This window comes from Pelophylax lessonae (assembly GCF_965119305.1).
Source record: "Pelophylax lessonae genome assembly, chromosome: 6".
In the NCBI taxonomy this organism is placed as follows: domain Eukaryota; kingdom Metazoa; phylum Chordata; class Amphibia; order Anura; family Ranidae; genus Pelophylax; species Pelophylax lessonae.
Window position 1 is genome coordinate 28,336,266 of NC_138773.1, and position 27,994 is coordinate 28,364,259.

Genomic DNA, 27,994 nt, shown 5'->3' on the forward strand with positions numbered 1-27,994 from the left:
ACTCTCAGTGTTTTACCTCCCAGAAAGCTACTTCCAAGCCTGCTCCCGGTTCCCGCAGACCTCGGGTACCTAGTGAAAAAGCAAACCCATACGAATATGACTCTGCCTGGTCACGGTACAAGCCTGCCTGCACCAGCCGGCCTTGTTACCCTGACACTACTCCAATATGCCCTGATTCTCCAGAGGCTAAAGAGGAGCCCATGGAGATCGGCGCCGTGCGCACAAGGCTGTCTTCCAAAGAAAGAGACCGTAGGAGAAACAGTGGCCTTTGTTTCTATGGTGGAGAGAGAGGACATTTTATCACATTTTGCCCAACTCGTCCATCCAGGCCTAAGGCTCTCCCAGTGGATACCATGCAGATCCGTCCTGTCTTCCCAGAAACACAGCCTGGAAACTGCCAAGGTTGCTGCCAGCCCTGTCCCTGTTCTGTGTCTGAAAAGGGCACCCAGACTATGGCAATCGTTGAAACCAATACCCCTATGGAATTCCCTCCTCCAGGTCCAGTAAAGTCTGTACCTCTTTCCAAAGAAACTCCTGTTCTAGCAAGCACCTTCCTTACTTCCTGCCCTGACAACAAAGTTCTTTCACCTGACTACACATATGCTTCTAATGGCACTGTGGTACGTAAGGAGGACCTGAAGTTGTTTGAGGAAGTATTAAAACCTGTGAATGCCTATCCTGTAAAAGACCTCTGCAAAGAACCTGTTCCTGTCCAGAGGGTATCTTTAAAGGCAGGGTACTGTCACGGTTCTCACCATGGCTTACAGACAGCCAGGCGTGGTTGCCATTAAGTACCTGACATGGGATTTGAACCTGTGTACCTTAAAATTCTGTCCTGTTATCCTGCCTCTGAGCCACACTTCAGCTCATATGGATCCAGTCCTGTTAATCTGATATTGCCTGCAGCACTAGGGGGCTGGACTTCTTCACCTGAGTATACTCCTGTCTCTCATTGTCCACCTGAAGCTAATTGCTCATTAAGCAAGCTATAAAACACTGCCTCTCGCTTAGAGCAGTGTCAGTTCATTGCTGATCTTTGTTACTGTTTGACAGACTTTGTTCCTGTGTTCCTGATCTTTGTTCCAGATTGTTCCTGTTTGACAGACTTTGTTCCTGTGTTCCTTTTTCCTGAGTGTGTGTTCCAGACTGACTCCGGTTTCCATCCTTACCTTCGCTCCATGTTGTTCCTGCGACCTTATCTTCCTCTCATTTCCTGATCCTTATCCGGACTCGTGTCGTCCAGTGACTACAGTTATTCCTGGTCTTCCCTTCCCATTGTATTCCTTGCGGTCCTGCTTATTGGAGCACCTTCCCTGCCAAGCCCCCGTGCACAGATTGACAGCCCAGGTGGCTTTCTTACCTGGTCATCTTGGACTGTGGATATCTGCAAGGGTGAACGTACATCTCTGCGTTACAGACTCCAACAAGGTAGGCCCTGACAAAGAGGCGAAGCAAAGTTATTTTTCTGAGTGGAGATTACCTTAAACAGCGGACAGAGAAAACAAATCCTGGTCTAAAGACAACAAAAAAAATTCAAAAGCTGAAATAAGGTTTGTCTTACCAAACTGCCGGCCATTTTGTTGTATTGGACTCAAATTCGTCTTCCCCCCTCTCGGTCAGCTGTAAAGGAAATTCCGTCGGCACCTTACCAAAGCTCGCCATGTGTCGTGGAAATGAATATACGCTTGATGCACAAATAACTCTGTTGCCCTAATAAGTGCACCTTTGGATATTAATATACGCCAAGTGCAATCAATCCCACTGTGCTAAAAAGCACAGTTCTCAGCTCTTTTGTATAAGGCATTAGAGCGCGCTCACCATCCCCAGAGACACAGACCCACAGGCTGGTTCAGGCAGCACTCCTTGTTTATTTTATAGTCAGAGAACAAAAGGGGTTTACAGGGAAGATGGCGTCAACACAACCAATCACAGACATGTATGCTTTTAAAAGTACAATAGAAAAGGGGAGTGTATGCTTATGCACAAACTTGACTGTGTGCACGTGTTCCCAACTGTCAAGTGAAAGCGAAACTGCCAAACACTGTACAATGGAACTAGCATGGATTCTCATGAACGCGCTCCCGTCATAACATGTTAGAGGGAATCCTATATAATATAGTTCAAAAAACCATATTTGATAGTGATTATGCTATTGTTTCAGTAAATGGGACTATATCAGCAAAGGAAAATAGCAGCAGTGTTTCAATCATGCGGATCAAGCATAATGGAAAGGTACAAGCCATTATTCCAGCAAAAGGGCAGAGATTTATCAAAACTACGCTAATTCAACATCACAAACATATCTCCACCAGTAAATACTGGAGCCCCGACTGGCTGATATACATTTGCATGGTGAAGTTTGCATTGTACTGCCATAGATACGGACCAGCGTTCGCTCCAGCAGTAGCTGCTCAGAGTGCCTGCCCTTTGGGAGCTCAGGTGAGTGCATTTAATGGCAGGTTTCTACAACTACAGGTCTTTCCTCAATGCCAGTTAAAGCCATATTCGCTGTGCATAGCGATTACCGGTAAACTGACACTGGGAGACATAATGTCAATTTATAATAAATCACTTCCTGAAAAATGTCCACACAAACATTAAAAACATTTCCACAACACCTCCAGGCACTATATTTAAAGGAAATGTTTTTTTTTTTTTTTGCAGCTGTCAGCAGGGAAACCCCTTGACAGCTGATAACTCATTGGGTATTAAGGACGCCGGGGCCGGCTTCCCAGCCCCGCTCCTTAACCCTCCTCTTATGTTAGAATTCCGTTACTATCCATGATGTTAACGGGTCGGTTTTGACCCGTGTTTTAAATCAGCCATAAAATACCCTCTGAATAATTATTTATCATCAAATTTGTTTCTTACCTCTTGGTTACCTTGTTAGGCTTCTTTATCCTTGAAAAGATTGGTTTTAATATTTTTGGTGTGACCCCTTAGACCTTTCTTTTGATAGCATACCTCTCATTTTCAAATTTAAAAAATGGTAAAATAAAGTCAGCAACTCTGAAATGTATTTGTCCTATGTTTCTTCACTTTATTTAGAGAAGCAGACAAGCAGGCAAAGAGATAGGCCCCTCCCTAACTACAGCTCACAGGGTTGAGAGGGGATTGGCTGTCAGTGTTACTAAGCAGAGAGAGTGTTTATGATTTCAGTTTTGGCACTTATTAGTGTCCTAAAATCCTATATTATAACTGGGCCAGAATTGACCCTAACACCATAAACGTCTTAATTTTCACCACAGTATTTTATAATTTAGTGAAAAAGATTATTTTTCTATTACATTGTTTAAATAGAGGTTCCTGACAAAGTAAAAAAATCTTGATGCAATAAACAAATTTATGTGATACTTATAGACATTCAAAACCTGAAAACGGGTCGGTTCTGACCCTAACAGCTTATACTGCTCCCTGATTAGGCAAAGCTTTGCCCAATCAGGGCGCAGCATTGCAGGGTACTCATCGGGGCGAACACCCTGCAAATTCAGGTGTTCGGCGAACGGCCGAACAGGTAAATGTTCAGTCCGAACTCATGCTCAGGCCGAACTTTTCACCTATCCCTACTCTTGAACAGTACATGCTGTGCTTTTTTCTTTTTGCACAGGATGATTAGCTGTCGCTCATTCCACTGACAGAGTTTGCATATAATAATTCCATTCATTTGGCTACGGGTATCATCCTTCTTTTCTGTCTAATGTATCTGTGGATAGTGTTGAGCGAACACGGACTGTATTATTCGTGTTCGTACCGAATAATTGGATTTTTGTTACCCGAACACGGACCCTAAAACTTTACGGTATGTTCGGGTAAAAATCCGTGTTCGGTCATTTTATTTCCGGGTTTGTATGTATTGGCGCGCTTTTAATGGCGGTCTTTCAACAGCCAATCAACAAGCGTTTAACTTGTGTGCCTTAAGCCATCCCAGCCATGCCTACAAATGTATTAGTAGCTGTGTTTGGCCATCTGAAGCAAGTGACCAAGTCTTTATAAGTTCGAGACGGAGCGCCACTGCGTCATTATGCTGTAGTTCAGGGACAGAGCACAAATCATGCGTGCTGGCTGCTGATTAGGGACAGACAGGCAAAAATCATATTGTGTCCAAAAAGAATTGAGGGACAGGTCGGAGTGCTGCAGGCAGGGCGAGTTGTTAGGGCATTTGAGGGAGAGGCTGGAGATATTTAGGGTCAGTGTTCTACAATCGATTTTGCTGTGTGGGGGGGGGTTTGCAGTGCCGGCAGTGACCGATCTTATCGATCCTTTTAGGGAGAGGCTGGAGATAGGCAGGGTCAGTGTTCTACAATCGATTTTGCTGTGTGGGGGGGGGTTTGCAATGCCGGCAGTGACCGATCTTATCGATGCTTTTAGGGAGAGTCTAGAGATAGGCAGGGTCAGTGGTCCACATCGATTTTGCTGTGTGTGGGGTGGTGTGAAGACAATCTTTTTGCCCGCTGAGGAGGAGGGAGAAAAAAGTATTTTTTATCAGTCAGTTGTGTGCAGCGTTTTTCCTTCAGTGCTGCTGTGCTGACTGTGATAATACACTGCTTTGTTCACATGTGCTATTATTGAGTGATTTTAAAAGTTATACACTTTTTTCTATTCCACTATTCAATATACACCCTTGGGTTAAAAAAATTAAATTGTGGCATAGTCTGTACTAATCTAGTTAAAAATTACAAACTTAGAAGGGGAATTTTCTTTTTTTTCTCCCCTCCAAAGCCTGCAGCAGAGCTGACTGATATAAGACACTGCTGTTCACATGTGCTATTGATAAATCACCAATTATATATCATATTTTCTATTCCGCTATTCAATCTACACCTTTGGGTAAAAACAATTAAATTGCAGGATAATCTGTATCGGTACGTGTGAGATACACCTTTCCAATTTTTGGGGCGCATCTCATACTGCAGAGGATTTGAGGGTGCTTCTGTGTGCCTCCTGCCTGTTCCGAACTCCTCCTACTCCTCATCCTGCCTTTGGGGGTAAAAAAAATAGTAATTTGGGCCTAGTCTGGTTCTGTACGTGTGAGATACATACACCTTTTGATATCATATTTTCTATTCCGCTATTCAATCTACACCTTTGGGTAAAAACAATTAAATTGCGGGATAGTCTGTATCGGTACATGTGAGATACCCCTTTCCAATTTTTGGGGCGCATCTCATACTGCCAAGGATTTGAGGGTGCTTCAGTGTGCCTCCTGCCTGTTCCGAACTCCTCCTACTCCTCATCCTGCCTTTGGGGGTACAAAAAATAGTAATTTGGGCCTAGTCTGGGTCTCTACGTGTGAGATACATACACCTTTTGATATCATATTTTCTATTCCGCTATTCAATCTACACCTTTGGGTAAAAACAATTAAATTGCGGCATAGTCTGTATCGGTACGTGTGAGATACACCTTTCCAATTTTTGGGGCGCATCTCATACTGCCGATGATTTGAGGGTGCTTCAGTGTGCCTCCTGCCTGTTCCGAACTCCTCCTACTCCTCATCCTGCCTTTGGGGGTACAAAAAATAGTAATTTGGGCCTAGTCTGGGTCTCTACGTGTGAGATACATACACCTTTTGATATCATATGTTCTATTCCGCTATTCAATCTACACCTTTGGGTAAAAACAATTAAATTGCGGGATAGTCTGTATCGGTACGTGTGAGATACACCTTTCCAATTTTTGGGGCGCATCTCATACTGCAGAGGATTTGAGGGTGCTTCAGTGTGCCTCCTGCCTGTTCCGAACTCCTCCTACTCCTCATCCTGCCTTTGGGGGTACAAAAAATAGTAATTTGGGCCTAGTCTGGGTCTCTACGTGTGAGATTCATACACCTTTTGATATCATATTTTCTATTCCGCTATTCAATCTACACCTTTGGGTAAAAACAATTAAATTGCAGGATAGTCTGTATCGGTACGTGTGAGATACACCTTTCCAATTTTTGGGGCGCATCTCATACTGCCGAGGATTTGAGGGTGCTTCAGTGTGCCTCCTGCCTGTTCCGAACTCCTCATCCTGCCTTTGGGGGTACAAAAAATAGTCATTTGGGCCTAGTCTGGGTCTCTACATGTGAGATACATACAACTTTTAAAATAATAATTTCTTTTCCGCTATTCAATCTACACCTTTGGGTAAAAACAATTAAATTGTGGGATAGTCTGTATCGGTACTTGTGAGATACACCTTTCCAATTTTTGGGGCGCATCTCATACTGCCGAGGATTTGAGGGTGCTTCAGTGTGCCTCCTGCCTGTTCCGAACTCCACCTACTCCTCATCCCACCTTTGGGGGTACAAAAAATAGTAATTTGGGCCTAGTCTGGGTCTCTACGTGTGAGATACATACACCTTTTGATATCATATTTTCTATTCCGCTATTCAATCTACACCTTAGGGTAAAAACAATTAAATTGCGGGATAGTCTGTATCGGTACGTGTGAGATACACCTTTCCAATTTTTGGGGCGTATCTCATACTGCCGAGGATTTGAGGGTGCTTCAGTGTGCCTCCTGGCTGTTCCGAACTCCTCCTACTCCTCATCCTGCCTTTGGGGGTACAAAAAATTGTAATTTGGGCCTAGTCTGGGTCTCTACGTGTGAGATACATACACCTTTTGATATCATATTTTCTATTCCGCTATTCAATCTACACCTTTGGGTAAAAACAATTAAATTGCGGGATAGTCTGTATCGGTACGTGTTAGATAAACCTTTCCAATTTTTGGGGCGCATCTCATACTGCAGAGGATTTGAGGGTGCTTCAGTGTGCCTCCTGCCTGTTCCGAACTCCTCCTACTCCTCATCCTGCCTTTGGGGGGTACAAAAAATAGTAATTTGGGCCTAGTCTGGGTCTCTACGTGTGAGATACATACACCTTTTAATATCATATTTTCTACTCCGCTATTCAATCTACACCTTTGGGTTAAAAACAATTAAATTGCGGGATAGTCTGTATCGGTACATGTGAGATACACCTTTCCAATTTTTGGGGCGCATCTCATACTGCCGAGGATTTGAGGGTGCTTCAGTGTGCCTCCTGCTTGTTCCGAACTCCTCCTACTCCTCATCCTGCCTTTGGGGGCACAAAAAATGGTAATTTGGGCCTAGTCTGGTTCTGTACGTGTGAGATACATACACCTTTTGATAATATTTTCTATTCCGCTATTTAATCTACACCTTTGGGGTAAAAACATTTAAATAGCAGGATAGTCTGTGTCGGTACCTGTGAGATACATACACCTATTGATATCATATTTTCTATTCCGCTATTCAATCTACACCTTTGGGTAAAAACAATTAAATTGCGGGATAATCTGTATCGGTACGTGTAAGATACACCTTTCCAATTTTTGGGGCGCATCTCATACTGCCGAGGATTTGAGGGTGCTTCAGTGTGCCTCCTGCCTGTTCCGAACTCCTCCTACTCCTCATCCTGCCTTTGGGGTACAAAAAATAGTAATCGGGGCCTAGTCTGGTTCTGTACGTGTGAGATACATACACCTTTTGATAATTTTTTCTATTCCGCTATTTAATCTACACCTTTGGGTAAAAACAATTAAATTGCGGGATCGTCTGGGTCGGTACGTGTGAGATACATACACCTTTTGATATCATATTTTCTAGTCCGCTATTCAATCTACACCTTTGGAGTAAAAACAATTAAATTGCAGGATAGTCTGTGTCGGTACGTGTGAGATACACCTTTCCAATTTTTGGGGCGCATCTCATACCGCCGAGGATTGCAGGGTGCTTCAGTCTGCCTCCTGCCTGTTCCAAACTCCTCCTACTCCTCATCCTGCCTTTGGGGCTACAAAAAATAGTAATCGGGGCCTAGTCTACGGCATAGTCTATCGGTACATGTGAGATACACCTTTTTAAATTTGTTTGGCGCATCTCCTTCCACCGCCGAGGATTGCAGGGTGCTTCAGTTTGCCTCCTGTTCCCAACTCCTCCTACTCCTCTTCCGCATCCTTCCTTTAGGGTACAAAAAATTGTAATCGGGGCCTAGTCTGTGTTTGTACATGTGAGATACACCGTATTATAAAATTTTTCCTATTCCGCTATTCAATATACACCCTTTTGGAGTGTAAAAAATTAAATTACGGCATAGTCTGTATCGGTACGTGTGAGATACACCTTTTAAATTTGTTTGGCGCATCTCCTTCCACCGCCGAGGATTGCAGGGCGCTTCAGTTTGCCTCCTGTTCCCAACTCCTCCTACTCCTCTTCCTCATCCTGCCTTTAGGGTACAAAAAATTGTAATCGGGCCTAGTCTGTGTTTGTACGTGTGAGATACACAGTTTTTTATAATTTTTTCTATTCCGCTTTTCAATATACACCCTTTTGGGGTATAAAAAATTAAATTGCGGCATAGTTTGCATATTTGACTGTGAGATACACCCGTGCAATACTGTTGTTGTTTTGTTCCGCTATTCAATAAACACCTTTCTATAGCAAGATCATAAATTACAGAAATATGAGGAGACCGTCAAATAGGGGCCGTGGCCTGGGTCGTGGTGCTGCTGGTCGAGCTCCTGTTGCAAGGAGAGGACGTGGTCGATCTGTGCCAGCTACACGCACAAGTCAAACACCTTCCTCAAGTGTGAGTAGGCGACAGAACCTGCAGCAGTATTTGGTAGGGCATCATGCACCTCTAGAAGTGATGAGGCCAGAACAAGTAGAGGCGATAGTAGATTGGTTTGCTGCTGACAGTGCCTCCAGTTCCTTCACATTGTCTCCAACCCAGTCTTCTGCAGAAAGGTCAGAGTTGGCACCTGCAGCCAATGTCCAACCGTCTTTCACCTCACTCCCTTGCAAATCAGGCAAGCAGTCTGAGCCCCAAGTCATGCAACAGTCTCTTCTTCTTTTTGATGACTCTTTTCAGCAGGGTTTCCCAGGGCCATCCACCTAGCCCTGCCCCAGAAGTGGAAGAGATTGTGTGCAGCGATGCCCAACCACTTATTTCTCAAGATGAGTACATGGAAGGACTATCGCAGCACGTCTCCGATGATGACGAAACGCAGGTGCCAACTGCTGCGGCACTCAGAATTGTGGAGACCGACAAGGAGGGCAGGGGTGAAGACTGGGTGGAAGATGATGTGGAGGACGATGAGGTCCTCGACCCCACATGGAATGAAGGTCATGCAGGTGACCTGAATAGTTTGGAGGAAGAGGCGGTGGTCGCACAGAGCCACCAGCACAGCAGAAGAGGGAGCAGGGTGCAGAAGCGGAGCAGCTGTGCCCTAGACACTACGCCTGCTACTGCCCAACGCAGCAAGGGAACGAGCGCACCAAAGCCAGCTCAAAGGAGTTCTCTAGCGTGCAAGTTCTTCAGAAAATGTGCTGATGACAGGACACGAGTGGTTTGCACCCTGTGCAATCAGAGCCTGAAGCGAGGCATAAACCTTCTCAACCTGAGCACAACCTGCTTGATCAGGCATATAAGTGCAAAGCACGAGCTGCAGTGGAGTAGACACCTTCAAAACCAAGAAACGTCTCTGGCTCCTCCTGCTTCCTCTTCTGCTGCAGTCTCGGCCTCTCCATCCACATCTGTAGTGATACCGGCACCTGCCACCCCGCAAACAGAGGATCTGTCAGCAACACCACCACTTGGGTCACCAACCATCTCCACAATGTCCCGTGGAAGCGTTCAGCTTTCCATCTCCCAAACACTTGAGAGGAAGAGGAAGTACCCCCCTACCCACCTGTGATCCCTGGCCCTGAATGCCAGCATTTCAAAATTCTTGGCCTTTGAAATGCTGTCATTCCGTCTAGTGGAGACGCACAGTTTTAAAAGCCTTATGTCGGTGGCTGTCCCACAGTACGTCATGCCCAGCCGCCACTACTTTTCCAGGCAAGCCATCCCTTCACTGCACAACCAAGTGGGGGAAAAAATCAGGTGTGCACTGCGCAACGCCATCTGTGCCAAGGTCCACCTAACTACCGATACGTGGACCAGTAAGCACGGTCAGGGGCGTTATATCTCCCTAACGGCACATTGGGTAAATGCAGTGGCGGATGGGCCTGAGGCGGATAGCAATTTGGCGCATGTCCTTCCACCACCGAGGATTGCAGGGCGCTTCAGTTTGCCTCCTGTTCCTAACCCCTCCTACTCCGCTTCCTCATCCTCTACCGCCTCCTCATCCGGTCAGCGTAACACCTTCACCACCAACTTCAGCACGGCCAGGGGTAAACGACAGCAGGCAGTTTTAAAACTTGCCTGTTTGGGGGAAAACCCACACACCGCGCAGGAGTTGTGGAGGAGCATGGAACAGCAGACAAATGAGTGCTTGCTGCCAGCGAGCCTCAAGCCCGGCCTGGTGGTGTGCCATAACGGGCGAAATCTCATAGCAGCTCTGGGCCTAGCCGGTTTGACGCACATCCCTCTCCTGGCACATGTGCTGAATTTGGTGGTGCAGAGGTTCCTTAAAAATTACCCCGATATGTCAGAGCTGCTGCAGAAAGTGCGGGCCGTCTGTGCACACTTTCGGCGTTCTCACCCTGCTGCTGCTCGCCTGTCAGCGCTTCAGCGTAACTTCGGCCTTCCCGCTCACCGCCTCATATGTGACGTGCCCACAAGGTGGAACTCCACCTTGCACATGCTGGAAAGACTGTGCGAGCAGCAGCAGGCCATAGTGGAGTTTCAGGTGCAGCACGCACGCGTGAGTCGCTCTGCGGAACAGCACCACTTCACCACCAATAACTGGGCCTCCATGAGAGACCTGTGTGCCTTGTTGCGCTGTTTTGAGTACTCTACCAACATGGCCAGTGCCGATGACGCCGTTGTCAGCTTAACTATCCCACTTCTATGCCTCCTTCAAAAAACAATTCGGGCGATGATGGAAGAGGATGTGGCACAGGATGAGGAGGAGGAGGAGGATGAAGAGGTAACATTTCCAAGGCTTTCAGGGCAGTCATTCGCAAGGGGCGCCGAGGGTGAGTTCCTGCACACACAAACGCCAGGGACACAATTGTCCAGCAGGGGCACAGTTCTGGAGGATGAGGAGGATGAGAAGGAGGAGATGGAGGAGGAGATGGAACCATGTTCACAGCAGGGTGGCACCCAGGCCAGCTCATGGCCATCACTGGTGCGTGGCTGGGGGGATACAGAGGACGCAGACGATACACCTCCCACAGAGGACAGCCTTTCGTTGCCTCTGGGCAGCCTGGCACACATGAGCGATTACATGCTACAGTGTCTCCACAACGACCGCCGAGTTTCCCACATAGTAACTTGTGCTGATTACTGGGTGACCACGCTGCTGGATCCCCATTACAAGGACAACGTACCATCCTTAATTCACTCACTGGAGCGCGATCGCAAGATGCGCGAGTACAATCGCACGCTGGTAGACGCGATGCTGCTGGCATTCCCACCTGACAGCGGGGCCACAGTGGAAGCACAAGGTCAAGGCAGAGGAGGAGGAGGAAGAGGTCGCCAACGCAACCAGGGCACCGCCAGCACCTCAGAAGGCAGGGTTAGCATGGCCGAAATGTGGAAAAGCTTTGTCAGCATGCCACAACAAACAGCAGCACCAGCAGCTCATATGGAACGTCTTAGCAGGAGGCAGCATTTCACCAACATGGTGGAGCAGTATGTGTGCACACGCCTAGACGTACTGAATGACGGGTCTGCCCCCTTCAACTTCTGGGTCTCCAAGTTGGGCACATGGCCTGAGCTAGCCCTTTATGCCTTGGAGGTGCTGGCGTGCCCTGCAGCCAGCGTATTATCTGAACGTGTATTTAGCACGGCTGGGGGCGTTATCACAGACAAGCGCAGCCGCCTGTCCAGAGACAATGTGGACAAGCTCACGTTCATTAAAATGAACCAGGCATGGATCCCACGGGACTTTTCCGTACCTTGTGCAGAATAGAGATGGATACCGACCTTACCCAGCCATTGTTCTATTTTTGCTCTTTCTCACTCTTTTGGGGTGTACCCTCATTTAAAATGACTGAAAAAAAGCAGTGTTGGCTACCTCGTCCTCCTCCACCGCCGCTTCCACCTACACCGCCCATAGGTGTGCGCAGCCTATTGCATTAGGGTGTGCACCCCAAAGTTTAAATACACATGCATGTGTTTTCCTACATGTACATGGCCCCTATACATTACTCTCCCTGCTGGCAAAGTGAAATAGAAGTGTGTGGCACTTCTCTTATGGCAGAGCAGGTCCGAGGGAGATCTTTCCCATCTCCTCACTGGCAAACAGAGCGATAATGCTAATGTGCCCTAGGTGATTAGGGTGTGCCCAGGCACATTCGGCACACCCTGTGCACACGCCTATGACACCGCCACATCCACCACCACCTCAACCTCCCTCCTACTCCATATGGACCTCGTCCTTCACAGATGAAGAACATTGCTTTATTTTTCAGTTTTTTTTTGTTGTTTTAAGTTATTTCCCTATCCACATTTGTTTGCAGAGCACTCGCCATGCTCTTAACTACGTTTTGCTGCCATTTGAAGCACTCTAGCCCTTTCCATTGGTGTTTTAGAGCCATTTTAGTGCCTGAAAGTTCGGGTCCCCATTGACTTCAATGGGGTTCGGTGTCCGGGTAAAGTTCGGAAAAAGTCCGGGACACGGACCCGGACTTTTTTTTCAAGTTCGGCCGAACCCGCCGAACACGGACATCCAGGTGTCCGCTCAACTCTATCTTTGGAATCTTCCATACCGGTGGTACAAGACAGATTGAACTTTTTTAATTCCAGCCATCAGTTGTTACAAGACACCATCTCTAAGGCTCAGGCAAACAATACAATTTTTTTTAGACAAATAGAAGAGAGGCAACTTGAATCTGGAACCTGGGGATAAAGTCTGGTTGTCCACAGTGAAAATGAAATTGAGCTGTCCCCTCAAAGAAACTTGGCCCAAGATATCAGGGGCCTTTTCCAGTCAAGAAAAAAAGTAATTCAGTGGTGTTTGAGTTGGTTTTACCCAAAAACCTGGAAATCCACCCTGTATTCCTTCTCCTCTATTTATCGAAGGCAACGAGGAATACCAAGTACAAGCTGTAGTGAACTGTAGAAATAAAAGGGGTCAAACGCAGTTCCTTATCAAATGGAAGGGCTACAGCCTAGAAAAGAATTAATGGGAGCCAGCTTTAAATTTACATGCCCCACGTCTGGTGCAAGCTTATTATAAGCGTCATCCATAGAAGAAGGTCTTGAAGGGTATCCCAAGGCTACCTGTAAGAGGGGGTTCAATGTCAAGAAGCTGCTGTGACACGTTGGGCGCACTCACATGCCCATGCGTATACTATTGCCCAAATAAATTGTGCACAGGCGAATGCAGACAAATAGTATATCATGGTGTTCTGCTAGTATAGGTAGGTGGTAAATGGGGATATTTAGAAAGAGGATGGTAAGGGGGAAGGGGTGTTGTAGGTTCCAATCTGTAATGGATAGTAGGGGCGGCAACATTCAGCGGCTGCCAGCTGGAGTAAGGAGGGGCTCTGGAGAACAAGAAGCAGGAGAAAGCGGTGCCAGCTTAGTGTAGCAATAGATTTAATAAATTAACAAATAACGAAGTAACTCACTTCAAGGTAAGGGTAAAAACTATGATGTACAGGTGATAGTTCATCTGATTCCTTCCTGGTCTGTGCAGCACGGAGTGGGAGTAAGAGCGTTCCTGTGGGGAGGCTGGTTGTGGGCAGCTGTAGCCCGCAGGTCAGCGGTGGTGGAGGACTCGTTGCCGTGTTCCGACTTCCAGCTTCTGGCCCGATGACATCACATCCAGTTAGAAGAAAGGACAGGAGGTGCGCGGGTTTGGAGCATCCATGCTCCTTGGTCAGGCTGGTGCCGCTTTCTCCTGCTTCTTGAACATATACTTGCAGGAATGCCAGCGCATGTGTGCAAACATGCGCACAATTACAGGAGCACATCCACAGCCTCCATTGGCACCAGGCGGCCTTGAGCCTAATGTGGGTCTGCCTTTGTTACTGGTGACACTTCCAACACATTTGAGTTGTGAATCCAGGTGTGAGAACTGAGACAATGACCATTCCGGCATCTTTGGTTTGTTTTGTTTATTGTATTTAGGGGATGGGAGAAGGGAATGAGTGGGATACTCCTCTGGCTAAACTAGGTTTGACTGGGACACTATACAGAAAAATGCCGGTTGGCGCTGTCTTAATGCCAGCTAAATGCCGGCCAACGCTTCTTGGCGCTTTACAGTTTCCGTGACACTGAACTTGTGCTGGAAACCTCGACTTTAACTTGATTGTTAACTCGGAAGATCCAGGACTGTAGAATACTTGACTTCTGACACTGCTTTAGCTCAAAACTCACTGAAAAACTCTCTTCAGCCCTTCACTCACTGAGGTAGCTCCTTGCCATAGCTTGTGCTACTGCAACGCTTAACTCTGTGTACCTTGCACTGCACACACTGTACTGTACACACAGACTCTTCAGGGCCCAACTGCTGGCGCCCCCTTTAACACTTCAGGGTCCTCTGACTAGGTACCCCCTCTAAAAAAATAAACAATAAAAAAACAAATAACCGTTTAACTCTAGTAACTACATACAATCCTGCACTGGAAGGAATAAAAAACATAATCAAAGATTTACAACCCATGATAACAGAGGATGAAATTCTGAAATTTCAGATTACCACCTAACCTCAGACATAAACTAAAGTAGGAAACGTATTTCTGATTATGAAACCACAAATAACGGAAGCAAACCCTGCAAAAAAAAAAAAAAAAACGCTGCAAACTGTCCAGTCAAATCAATCTATCTAAAAGGGTCACACACACACAAAAGGGACCTTCAGTATCTCAGGATCATATAACTGCACCTCCAGTATGATTGTGTACCTCATCCAATGCAATAGATGTAGCAAAGGATCTTACAGTGGAGAAACAGTACAAAAGTTGTAAACAACTTTGCACAGACACCCCTTCAAGGAACTCCTTTCCCAGTTGATGCCTGTTATGATGCTCGGGTGGAGCCACTTCTGTGATGTCTGCATGCACGATGTCTGTTTGTTACTAATTCCGCTGTTTTTGAACTTCATAACTGTAAATGCTATTCTATGTGCAATAAATTGGAATGCTTTTAAATACTACGCCTTGAAGTGCTTTCCTTGTTCCTTTAGCATGAGAAAAAATAAAGATCTCTTTTTTCCATATGCTGGACTGAACACTCAATCTTTGTTTAGATGAGCATAAGGCTGAACCCACCACGGTTGATAACCTATTCCTTCGGAGAGACACAGGGATATGTGTAAATAAAAAGAGGGATTGATCTCCATAATCTGAGATCCAAAGTCTTTGGTAAGAGGCCTGAGTTTGGTGATGGTTTTGCAGGAGCACCCTGGGACATTTTTTCTCTTAAACTGACTGTTTTTTTTTTTTTCTTTTTCTAATGATATATTTATTTTTCACACTGATGGATTCTTTTGAAAATTGTATTATTTAACATTTATATCATATGCTTTTTTTGATTACGGTATTTGTTTGGGAATTGTACCTGGTCACCTTTTTTAAATTAACTTTTTGAGTCCTATATTCAAACTTACTAGGTAGCGGCTCTCTTAATCAATCTTTTAAATGTTTTGAACTTAACCTTTACACTAGGTTATAAAAATGTATTCTATTTCTTTTTTTTTTTTTGTGAGGTTTTTTATTGTTTTACAGGATTTTGTCTGTTTAACTAATATAGAAACATATAATAAAATAAAAATGTATTTTCTTACAGAACATCATACAAGAAAAACTACCTTTCATCAGTTTGCAGAAAAAATTTACATGGAACCATACTTGACCACAAAATTAACTCTGAGGGACATCCTGAGTATTGGTTTAGAAGATGTGAATGACAAACCATCTAAAACTGTAGTGGATCTTCCCTGGAATTACTTAAGGAAACTCATGGCCCTAAACAGGACTGCAAGAGACATTCTTCTTGAGAAAGATCAGTCTACTGGTGTTGATGTATATGATACTGGTAATGATGAGGATGAGGATGGTTATTACAACCTATTTAATGCTTTTTTAGTTCCAGGTGATAATCCATCTGCCTCTATTCACCCCCTGGATGTCTTGTGTTTCCTCCTGCATTGCTCAGACAGTTTTCTCCAACAAGAGATTATAACCAAATTGTCCATGTGTCAGTTTTCAGTCCCTCTGCTGCTCCCTGCTGGTGAGGGGTCACACTGCACCCTCATGATTTGGGCAATGAGAGACATAGTGAAGAAATGGAGACCTCAGTCATTAGCAGACAGTAAAGGGTTCAGAGAAGAAAATGTGGTGAATACTTCCATGCCAATCTTCTCTTATTTCAGATTAGGAAAAAAAAAATTATCCAAATCAAAAATACTAAATCAAGTTCTTAATCCAGCTCAGCTACATAATAACTTCTTCATACATGACAATATGGATGGAGGAAACATTAAGAGGGAAATATCTGATGGACTGGTAGAAATGTCCTGGTATTTTCCCTGTGGTAAGTCTGATGTTTTCACAGAGCCCATTGCAGTGACCAACCTACGAGGAGACCTGGAGACCAACTGGGACCAGTTTACATTTCTGACAAGAATTTCATCAGCTGTGTTTATATTCATTGAGGATATTTCTGAGAGGGAATTCAAACTGTTGTCATTCTGCCCCACCACTGACACCCAGTATTACTTTGTTATTACTCCTGGTCCTGGCAAAACTGTGAGTACACAGACACTGAAGACCCTTCACGACTTAATGCCAGTACTAAAGATGAAAAAATCTAATGTGATCATACATGGTGGGACAGCAAACGAGGCAGTATTTGTAAAAAGAATACAAAGTACTATTATTCATTTCTTAAACAGTAATACAAAAGAAAAAATAATGAGAGACCTTGGGAAAGAAATTCATGGATTGGACATCCAAGTGGATGAGAGTGATCCTGAATGTCAGAAGGCCAGGGAATATGCCAGGAAAATTACAGAAGAAATCACAAATGTATCTGAGTACAAAAAGAAGACTATGAAGTTACAGGGAGATCTCTGGAGAGAGTTATCTAAAGTAGAAAAAGAACTTTGCAGAATGACAAAGCAAGGTGGTAAAGACACACAACAATATCAAGATGAACTGAGAAAGAAACGTATTTCACTGCATGAGAAACAACATGAGCATGATCTGCCCCATGGTTTAATGCTCTTTATTGATGCAATCAATCATTTGTCTGAGACTGAGAAACAATATTTTCTGAAATGGATGAAATTTGAACTTGATTCAATTGCTAGAAGTCATCTTTCTAATCTACAAGCTGAATACAAAGAAAAATGTAACAATACCTTGAGTAACAAGGAAGAACTCAAACAGATAGACCAGAAAATCTCTGACAGTTCTTTGGGAATTGAACATTTCCTACGTGAGATGGGACAGTTTTATGAAGCTGAATGTTCTATGTTTAAAGAAAAAAAAATAGGTAAAAGAAAAAGGCAATTTATTAGACTGCCAGGAATTGCTGCCGATCTCTTGTTGAATGGTTTCCCATTGGAGCTGATAGATGGAGATGCCTCCAACATTCCTCTACGGTGGATAACTGATGTTCTAAATGAGCTGAACACCAAAACAAGGAGAAAATGCAGAATGAGAGTAATCACTGTGCTGGGAGTGCAGAGTACAGGGAAATCCACTCTTCTCAACACCATGTTTGGTCTGCAGTTCCCAGTGGCCAGTGGACGATGCACACGAGGAGCCTTCATGACTCTTCTAAATGTGAAAGAGAACCTCTTGGGGGAGCTGGGCTGTGAATTCATCCTGGTGATTGATACTGAGGGGCTGAAAGCTCCAGAGTTGGCTTCCTTGGAGGGCAGTTATGAACATGACAATGAGCTGGCCACACTAGTGGTTGGGTTGAGTGATATCACCATCATCAATATGTCAATGGAAAACACAACAGAAATGAAGGATATTTTACAGATTGTGGTCCATGCTTTTCTTAGAATGAAAGAAATAGGAAAGAGACCAAACTGCCAGTTTGTTCATCAGAATGTGAGTGATGTGTCTGCTCATGACAAGAACATGAGAGACAGGAAAAAACTTCTGGAACAGCTGAATGAAATGACAAAACTAGCTGCAGAGATGGAAAAGAAAAGTGAACTCAAAACTTTCAGTGATGTGATGGATTACAACCTGGAAAAAGACAACTGGTACATTCCTGGACTCTGGCTTGGGGTTCCTCCAATGGCTCCAGTAAATTCTGGCTACAGTGAACATGTGTCTGAATTGAAAAAGTATTTATTAGATTTCATGACAAGTAAAGAATACCTGCACAGGCCTTTGACTATTCCTGAATTTAAAACATGGATAGAAACTTTATGGAAAGCTGTAAAACATGAGAAATTCATCTTCAGTTTCAGGAACAGCCTGGTGGCAGAAGCTTATAATACACTGTCTATGAAATACTCACAGTGGGAATGGGAGTTTCGAAAAGCTGTCCATAATTGGCTGATCCGTACAGAGACAAAGATTAAGAATCAAACTGCAGAGAGTCTAAGTGATGAACTTTGTTTGGAATTTAAGACTGAGCTCAACAATTTGTTAATTAGTAAAGAAAGCAAAGTATTGGAATTGCTGGAAAACTACTTTGACAATAAAAATGAAAATGTGCATCTGATAGAAAGATACAAACAAGATTTTATTCTGAGCACAACGTCCCTGAAGGACCAACTGAAAAATAATTCTTTTGTGAAGTTGGATGAGGCTGTTTCAATACAGAAAGGGAAATTCAAGATTCAGAATATGCAAACAAATACCCAGAAATTGATTGAAGACAAAATCACAGATCTCCTCAAGAGGTGCCGAGAGAAGAAAAAAAAGCCGAACAATAAAGAGTTAAATAGAGAATTTGAGGGGATGTGGAAGAGGACACTGACAGATCTACAGATTGAGAAATTAAAAACACGCATTGTCAGTAAATCTATATTTCAGCAGCTAATGAATGACATGAGCAATAAAGGATCAGCTATAAATCAACACTTACTGGGTGTGAAGGACTTGGCAGATATCACACAACCTGATTTCAAGATGGATGAGAAATATATTGAGAGGAGCTTGTTTACAAGACTGAAAGATAAATATTGGAACAAAAATGAGCATTTTGACAAAATAAATGGTTTTGCTCGTTCTCTTATAGATAACTGTAAAAAGTATATCAGAGGGAAGGTGGAATCTGGAGAGGACTATTGTGACAACTACTGCCAGGAATTACTTCATATCATTACAACAGAGATTTCTAAACAGTCCAAAAGTCTTCATTTGTCCACATGGTTTGAAATGGATATCAAGCTTCACATTCTTAGAAAAGCTTCCAGAGAGTTTCAGAAGATGCACGAAAAATTCATTAGAGAGAACGATCCAAAAGTGTGTTTGGAGAAACTAAAGCCTAGATATTTAGAAACATTTATCAGCATATTTCAAGAGAAAGATATTTGTCAGACTAAAGCCAAAGAATTCTGTGAGAAATGTCTAAAACCAGCAATGATTAAAAATATTTTCCACCATCTTGGACAGAAAATAGTGGATGGAATAGTAAGTTCAGACAAGAAATTCTGCAGTAGAACATTTTTTCAAGAGTTTTTACTGGAAGAGCTGCTGAAAGAAAAGTCCTTCCAGAAATATGTAACGTTTATACTGTCATATGAGGAATATACAAAATCCTGGATACTAAATCACACTGAAACATTTGCAACCCCTCGAATCCTAAAACCATTACACGAAGATCTTCTTTCTTCACTGCTCAAAAAGATAAGAGACGCTCTTAATGAAGACAATGCTGTTAAAAGTCCATCGGTCTCAGGTTTTCTAAAAGGTGTATGTGAGATACTAAAGGAAGAATTAGTAATCCCACATAATGAGATGAAAGCGGTCACTTTCCAGAACACGGCTGATGTTGGCCAATTTTCATCTGACATTCAGCTCTTCCTCCAAGATACAGAAACAGAAGTCTTATCAGAGCTGCCATCTATGGATATAAAGTCTGTAATCTCCAGGGTGACGGTGAAGCCTCAGGATGTGTTGTTCATGAAGGTTGTTGGCTGTGGGAAGCAATGTCCATTCTGTGGTGTCCCCTGTGAGGCCGGAGGGGATGAACACAAGGAGCACTTTGCTACTTTTCACAGACCTGATGGATTGGGAGCATACAGATGGAGTAGTACTGAAATCTTAACCACTGATATATGTAGTTCATCTGTTCTATCTGATGGCACATTTATAAATTCAGCCACAGAAGGCAAACCACACCCATACAAAGAGTATCGTACCATTTATCCAGATTGGGCCATACAACCAGATCCCAGCATTGAGTCATCAGATTACTGGAAATTTATTTTTGTGATGTTTAATGAGAAGTTTGCTGAAAAATACAATGCAAAACCAGCAGAAATACCGGATGGCTGGAAATCTATCACAGAAGAAAAAGCTCTGCAAAGCTTAAAGAAAATGTTCAATAGCTAAACAGAGAATCAATAACGTGTAATTCCTCATCCAATTTATTATCTGCAAATCATTTACTGTTATTAAAAATAACCTTTTATTGATTTTCTGTTATTGGAGAAACATGTAAAATATTTTCCTCACAATCATGGTCACAGTAATCAGGGTGTGAACAGAATGTCTGAGGATTCTCATTCCCCCGATGATATAATGGGCTCATTGCTTCTCTTAGAAGATTCCAGAACATTCCAATTCATATTCCAGGTGATTGTTGTATCCATTGACTATCACATTCCTAGCACTGCACTGGAAATGGTAAAGTCGCTTTACATATTTGATATCTCTCCAGGAATGTTATTGTACTACGATTATAATAAGACAGAACTTCTATTTAACACTCATGGTAATGGATTTCATCATTAAAAAAAAAAAAAAAAAACATCTCAGAATCTACAGAACAGAAGTAGGGAAGGAATTTACAAGAACGTTAGATAAATATTAGTAATGTATGTGGGATGTCCTGGAGAGGATTGCTTTCCCCAACAACATTGGAGTTTCGCAAATCATCAAAACTGGAGCAGACAGAATAGTGAACAGCTGTGCATGGCAACCAATCAGCTTCTATCTTTTATTTCAAAGCTTAATTAATTGAACAAGTTGAAGATAGAAGCTGATTGGTTGCCATGCACAGCTGCTCCAGATTCTGTAGCGTGGGGGTGAAAAAGTTGGAAACGGCGCTACCTAACGCATGTGCAAAGATGCGAGTGAAGAGGAGAAAGTGCTTAGTGCGTACAAAATAGTGCAAGTGTGACACATACAAATATTATGCTTGTGAAAAAATCACTGGCTAAATGTATAATTCCAGCCAAGGAAATAAATAAATAAATAATGTATGTGCGGTATGGTAAAGATTAAAAAAATAAAGGATTAATAATTGTGATTTCCAATAAATAATGCTGAATAATTTAATTGTGAATAACCGTGAGAATGCTAATTAGGTACCTTCTGGATTGTATTCCTCCGATTTGACCACTAGGGGTCACACTTACCCAAAGGCCACAGATGGTATGTATATAAGCCAATAACAGGGTGTAGGTAAATTCCTCAAACCTGCTTGCTGACGGTCCCTACGGACCAAAAAGATCCCATCTGGGTGCAAAGGGAAGAAAGAACTTCTTAGTGTGATAAGTAAAGGGAGGGTTTGCAAAGGTATAGTAGCGACTCATGCTTAGGTAGTGGATGCAGCAGATCGTGTCAGATAATAGCAGTCTGCTCCAGATTCTGTCTGCTCCAGTTTTGCTAAATCCCCTCATTGTGTTCTGATATCCAGTCCTCCCATTACAACCTACAGAAATAATATTGCGATCACTAAGGGGTGTACTTATAATAAATGCACATAGCAATGCACCCAGTGAAAGTACATGTACATTCATTCTGTGTGAATAGGGCAAATGAATAAATGTCATTGGCCCATTTCCTGGGCTGGATTTTTTTTTTTTTTTTAATTCAAAACAGAAAATACCAAAACATTTTATATTGATCTGCAAAATACTGGATTTAGCCACTAGAAGGTGCTACATATCTCCTATAATAAATAGTGCCATCTAGTGGTCAAATACAGTATTTTCCATATGAAATCAATGGAAATATTAATCCAGCACAGGAAATAGCCTAATAACATTTGTTTATTTGCCCCATTCACACAGAATGAATGTACATTCACTTTCCTGGTAAAATGTCTATGTGAATTTTGAAACCCTAAATTTTCCTTTTAAATAAAGATGATTTTAGGTGTGAATATTCCATGTATAACCAGGTTGCATTGTCATGTTAATCTCAGTGATGTTTTCTTCCTATTCTTACTTCATGTATAATTTGGATAAATGAATCCTTTCTTATTATCTTTCTTTTGTTGTACATAAGATAACGGAATTGTCATATTTTGGAATGATTATATGGGTGTGAGAAGTGATGATCGGGGGGTAAATAGTTAGGGGTGGGTAAGTGTAAGTAACTGGTTAGATTAGATTATATTGTCTGTTTAAAGCCGATCTAACATCACATATACTTTTTATGATAAGTACATGATTGTTAATGTTTAATTCTTCCAGGTATTTATTACCTCTCACAGAGATCACAGCACTTCCCTGACAATATCTTCATCTGCTTTTCACTTCAGACAGCGCCATCTTTGTTCAGGCATCATCCAGGGTCACCATCTGCTGCCAGGGCTGAGATGTCGGCTCAGAGATGACAACGTCAAATAAATAATTGTGCCTGAGCAGTTCTTGGCTGTGTTCACTAATGTCTGACACAAATCCGCCTCTGCTGCAGCCTCTCACCTTATCACTTGCTATCACTGGGGGAGGGGAGACTGAGGAAATGCTTCTTCCTGCCCGCAGCAGACTGGTGACATCATCTAAGCTTAGGCAAAGTTTCAAATGGATTTCACGGATGAAGATGGATGTTTAACGATAAAATGTGGAGCATTAAAAATAATGATGGGGTTTACTGTGACATGTCAGTGATTCAGTCTTGTAAAGTTACTGAAAGGTCTACATTAGGATTGGCTTTAGGAATTAGATTGCAGTCTCAGGGTTTGGTGTGATAACACATTTTTGTCAATTGATTGTAAACTTCACTGATGGTAAGAACACCTAACAGAGGTAATGAGAGCAAAAATAAACACTTCTAATACACAACTTGTAGTCTTTTTTTCTCTTTGAACCTCTGGCAGATGAGCCATTGTACATAGATGACCAGTCCCCTCCCCCTATCATGCCTCAACGCCCTCTGGGAGCTGAGCTCCTGTGCATTTGCAGTCCTGTGATCTCCCTGTGATTGGACACAGCAGACCATAGGCAAAAGGTACAGAGCCAATGAGAGTGGCTCTGTACCATGTGATCATTGTGGCTAATCATACCAGCACAGAAAGTAAAAAAAGTCTGCAGCCAGCAGTCATATTTCACTTATTTGCTGGTGATCAGGAAGCCCTGATCGGAAAGAAAACCGCTTGACCGCCATGCCGCACCAGTGCATTCCAGTAACAGTGCCACCAGTATAAAAATCTACCTTCACTGTCATTCACCCCTCTACAGTATACGTCAGATCCATCCTATCTTTGATCTGACATGTATATTAAAGTAGAACTATTAGCAACACTTTTTTATTTTTATTTTGGATATAACCCCTGTCAGGTTTATTTTTTCCATCTGTGTCCCATTGGGGAGATTTCCATTCACTTCCTGTCCCATAGACAAAACATGAAGTGAGAGCAAAGCCCTCTAAAATGAGCTAATCCCAAGTTGTTGTCAGGGAAAAAAGCAGAGTAAGCGTTAACTCTTACTGCGATCCGGCCGGCAGGTGGTGCTGTGGAGCAGAGGAGCAGAGTGCGGGATCAGAGGCTGACAGGGCGTGCAAGAGAGAGGAGTGTGTGAGGAGTGTGTGCGTGACCGACCGCGTGTGAGTGTGTGAGTAACCCCCCCCCAGGAGAGCAGCAGCGGGGAGCGGCGCTCGAACCCCCCCCCCAGAGGCGAGCGGCGAGCGGGCGGCGAGCGGGTCGGTAACCCCCCCGTCTCTCTTGTTGCAGGTGGCGAGCGGTGCGGTAAACCCCCCCCTTTTGCGGCGGGCGGCGAGTGGTGCGGAACCCCCCCCCAGACAGAGAGGGAACAGAGGAGACTAGCGGAGCAAAGGCTGACCGGGAAGTGACAGAGGGAGGCGGGTGCAGAGTGGAGACTGACCGTCTGAGGGAAAAAAAAAAACAGGAACTGCTAGTGACAGGCTTAAAGGGACACACACTAGGTAAGTAAGACTGGTGACTGAGATTGTACACTGACTGAGGGTGTAGTGTAGTACCTGAGTATCTGTGAGTACCTATTACTACCTGAGTATCTGTGAGTACCTATTACTACCTAAGTATCTGTGAGTACCTATTGCTACTTGAGTGTCTGTGAGTACCTATTACTACCTGAGTGTCTGGGAGTACCTATTGCTACCTGAGTATCTGTGAGTACCTATTACTACCTGAGTATCTGTGAGTACCTATTGCTACCTGAGTATCTGTGAGTACCTATTACTACCTGAGTGTCTGTGAGTACCTATTGCTACCTGAGTGTCTGTGAGTACCTATTACTACCTGAGTGTCTGTGAGTACCTATTACTACCTGAGTGTCTGGGAGTACCTATTACTACCTGAGTGTCTGGGAGTACCTATTACTACCTGAGTGTCTGGGAGTACCTATTACTACCTGAGTGCGACTGACCGGGCTGTGTGTCGGCGAGTGTTGTGCGACTGACAGTGTTGTGCGACTGACAGTGTTGTGCGACTGACCGGGTTGTGCGACTGACCGGGCTGTGCGACTGACAGGGCTGTGCGACTGACAGTGTTGTGCGACTGACAGTGTTGTGCGACTGAATTGGGCTGTGAGACTGTGAGTGTGGTGCAACTGAACCGGGCTGTGAGACTGGGAGTGTTGTGCGACTGACCGGGCTGTGAGATTGTGAGTGTTGTGCAACTGAGTGTCAAGTGAGTGAAGCGGAGTACCAGAGGGTGAGAAGGTAGAGTTAGGAAGCCAGGAAATAGCCACATAGGATAGACTTAAATTACTGAATCCCCATTAGACTAGATTAGTAGGTGCAATGCCCGGCGGGTGTGGAGATGCGACTCGGTGTACATCTTGTAATATGTATGCGTTCCTGGGTCATGCGATCGAGGGCGAATACAAATGCGCAAAATGTAAGCACGTTGTTTCCCTGGAACCTCAGGTCCTGAATCTAGGGAAGCAGCTGGCAACACTGAGACGAATGTCCATACCGGAGGAGAGCCAGGATCGTACCAGTCAGGTGCAGACAGGGGTCTGCACAGAGGTGGGCGGAGTATTGGAGGTGCAGGCATCAGAGCAGAGTAGAGGGGTGACAGGAGGGGTAGAAGGGGACAAGGCAAGGAGGCTGATCCTGGGCTGGAGCACCCGAATAAATTCGCCCCGTTGCGTGATGTTGGGGAAACCAGTCAGGGACCAGCATTGCTGGAGCAGAGCGACGCCCCTAGCTGCCAGGGGAAGAACTCCTCCAGTGAGGCCGGGAGAAAGGGAAAGGAAAGACAGGTGCTGGTGGTAGGGGACTCAATTATTAGAAGGACAGACAGTGTAATCTGTGACAAAGACCGTGTGTGCCGAACAGTCTGTTGTTTGCCTGGCGCTCGGGTTCGGCACATTGCGGATCGGGTGGACAGATTATTGGGTGGGGCTGGGGAAGACCCAGCTGTCATGGTACACGTAGGTACCAATGACATAGGCAGAGGAAGATGGAGAGTCCTAAACGATTTCAGGGACTTAGGCGCTAAGTTGAGGAGAAGGACCTCCAAGGTAGTATTTTCCGAAATACTACCTGTACCTCGAGCCACACCAGAGAGGCAGCGGGAGATTAGGGAAGTTAATGAGTGGCTGAGGAGCTGGTGTAGTAAGGAGGGTTTTGGGTTCCTGGAGAACTGGGCCGACTTCTCAGTCGGCCACCGGCTCTATGGTAGGGACGGATTGCACCTAAATGGGGTGGGTGCAGCCGTACTGGGTGCGAGGATGGCCACAAAGTTAGAGGGGCTTTTAAACTAGGGAATGGGGGGGAGGGTACAGATGTAGAATTAGCCAGTGGAAAGCAAGATTCAGAGGGCAGAAATGGGGGCATTAGCGGTAGGGTGTTTGGAGCTCCTATACCCAGGGTGGGTATGGAGAAAAATGACAAGAGCAGCCTAAAAACATCAAATGAGGATATTTGTAACCGGTCAAAATTACGAGGTTTTACGGTTTTTACGAGGTTTTACGAGGTTTGAAGCCTGGCCAACAAGATGGGAGAGCTGGAGCTGCTGATGTTTGAGGAGGACTTGGATTTTGTGGGGATAACTGAGACTTTGTTTGACAGCTCTCATGACTGGATGGCGACCATTCAGGGGTATTCCCTTTATCGCAGAGATAGAGAAGGTAAAAAAGGGGGAGGGGTATGTCTGTATATTAAGAACAGTATACAGGTAAATATGAGGGATGATATTAATAATGGAGCTAAGGACGAGGCAGAATCCCTATGGGTAGAGCTTCAAAGGGAAGGCACGGTGGGGAAGGTAATATTGGGCGCATGCTATAGGCCCCCCCACCAGAGGGAGGAGGGGGAGGTGGACCTCTTTTTACAGATAGGATTGGCGGCAAGGATGGGAAATGTCATTATAATGGGGGACTTTAATTATCCAGATATAGACTGGGCAGAAGGAACTGCACACTCAGCCAAGGCTCGGCAGTTCCTAAATGTTCTGCAGGACAATTTCATGGGTCAGATGGTGAATGCACCGACAAGAAACAATGCGGTACTTGACCTACTGATTACTAACAATGCAGACCTGCTCACGGATATAGAAATACAGGAGAACTTAGGAAACAGTGACCATAGGTCAATAAGTTTCAGTATTAATTACAGTAATAGGAAGCACAAGGGTAATATTAAGACGCTGAATTTCAAAAGGGCCAATTTCCCAAAACTGCGCTCACTGCTAGAAAATATCAATTGGGATAGAACCCTGGGAACAAAGAACACGGAGGAAAAATGGGAGTGCTTCAAGAGCATACTTAACAAGGGGATTGGCCAGTGCATTCCAAAGGGAAATAAATTTAAAAGAGCAAAGCTAAACCCTGGGTGGCTAAACTCCAACATAAAAATGTATATTAGTGCTAAAGAAAAGGCCTTCAAAAAATACAAGACTGAGGGGTCATTGGCAGCATTTAAGCATTACAAAGAGTGTAATAAGAAATGTAAAGATGAAATCAGGGCGGCTAAAATAGAACACGAGAGACATATAGCGGAGGAGAGTAAAAAGAACCCCAAGAAGTTTTTTTAAGTATATAAACAGTAAGAAAGCGAGGCCAGAACACATTGGCCCCATAAAAGATGACAAAGGAAATATGGCCACTGAGGACAGAGAAAAGGCGGAAGTGTTAAATAATTTCTTCTCTTCAGTCTTCACAAAAGAATCGGGGGGCTACACAAACCTAGCTTGTAAGGCCAAACTAAACAACACACCTCAGGAAATACCGCCATGGCTAACAGAAGATAGACTTAAAACTAAACTAGAGAAACTTAACATAAATAAATCACCGGGACCGGATGGCTTGCACCCGAGGGTTCTGAAAGGGCTCAGCCAGGTGATTGCCAGACCATTATTCTTGATCTTTAAGGATAGTTTACAGACGGGTATGGTGCCAGCTGATTGGAAAAAAGCCAACGTGGTACCAATATTTAAAAAGGGGCCGAGATGTATTCCGGGTAACTATAGGCCGGTCAGCCTAACATCTGTAGTCTGCAAGATTTTGGAGGGGATGTTAAGGGACCACATACAAGACTTTAGTAATGAAAATTATATTATTAGTAGTAATCAGCATGGATTCATGAAAAACAGTTCTTGCCAAACCAATCTATTAACCTTCTACGATGAAGTGAGCTGCCACCTAGATAAAGGTAAGCCGGTGGATGTGGTGTATCTGGACTTTGCAAAGGCCTTTGACACCGTTCCCCACAAACGCTTACTGTACAAACTAAGGAAGGT

At 44.1% G+C, this 27,994-nt stretch overlaps 2 protein-coding genes across 2 annotated transcripts in view; both read left to right on the forward strand.

Annotated features, from left to right (window-relative positions):
• The window catches only part of LOC309557490 (interferon-induced very large GTPase 1-like), a 91,691-nt gene extending 70,967 nt beyond the window's left edge, over nucleotides 1-20,724 (forward strand). Inside the window, exon 3 of the mRNA XM_082260215.1 lies at nucleotides 15,692-20,724. Coding sequence (XP_082116341.1) covers nucleotides 15,692-20,433 — 4,742 coding nt within the window. The 3' untranslated portion in view covers nucleotides 20,434-20,724. The remainder of the gene's footprint in view (nucleotides 1-15,691) is intronic.
• LOC309558510 (uncharacterized protein) overlaps nucleotides 1-27,994 on the forward strand; it is a gene marked incomplete at both ends in the record, with an annotated part of 400,563 nt that overhangs the window by 284,098 nt on the left and 88,471 nt on the right. The gene's annotated exons all lie outside the window — the stretch shown is intronic.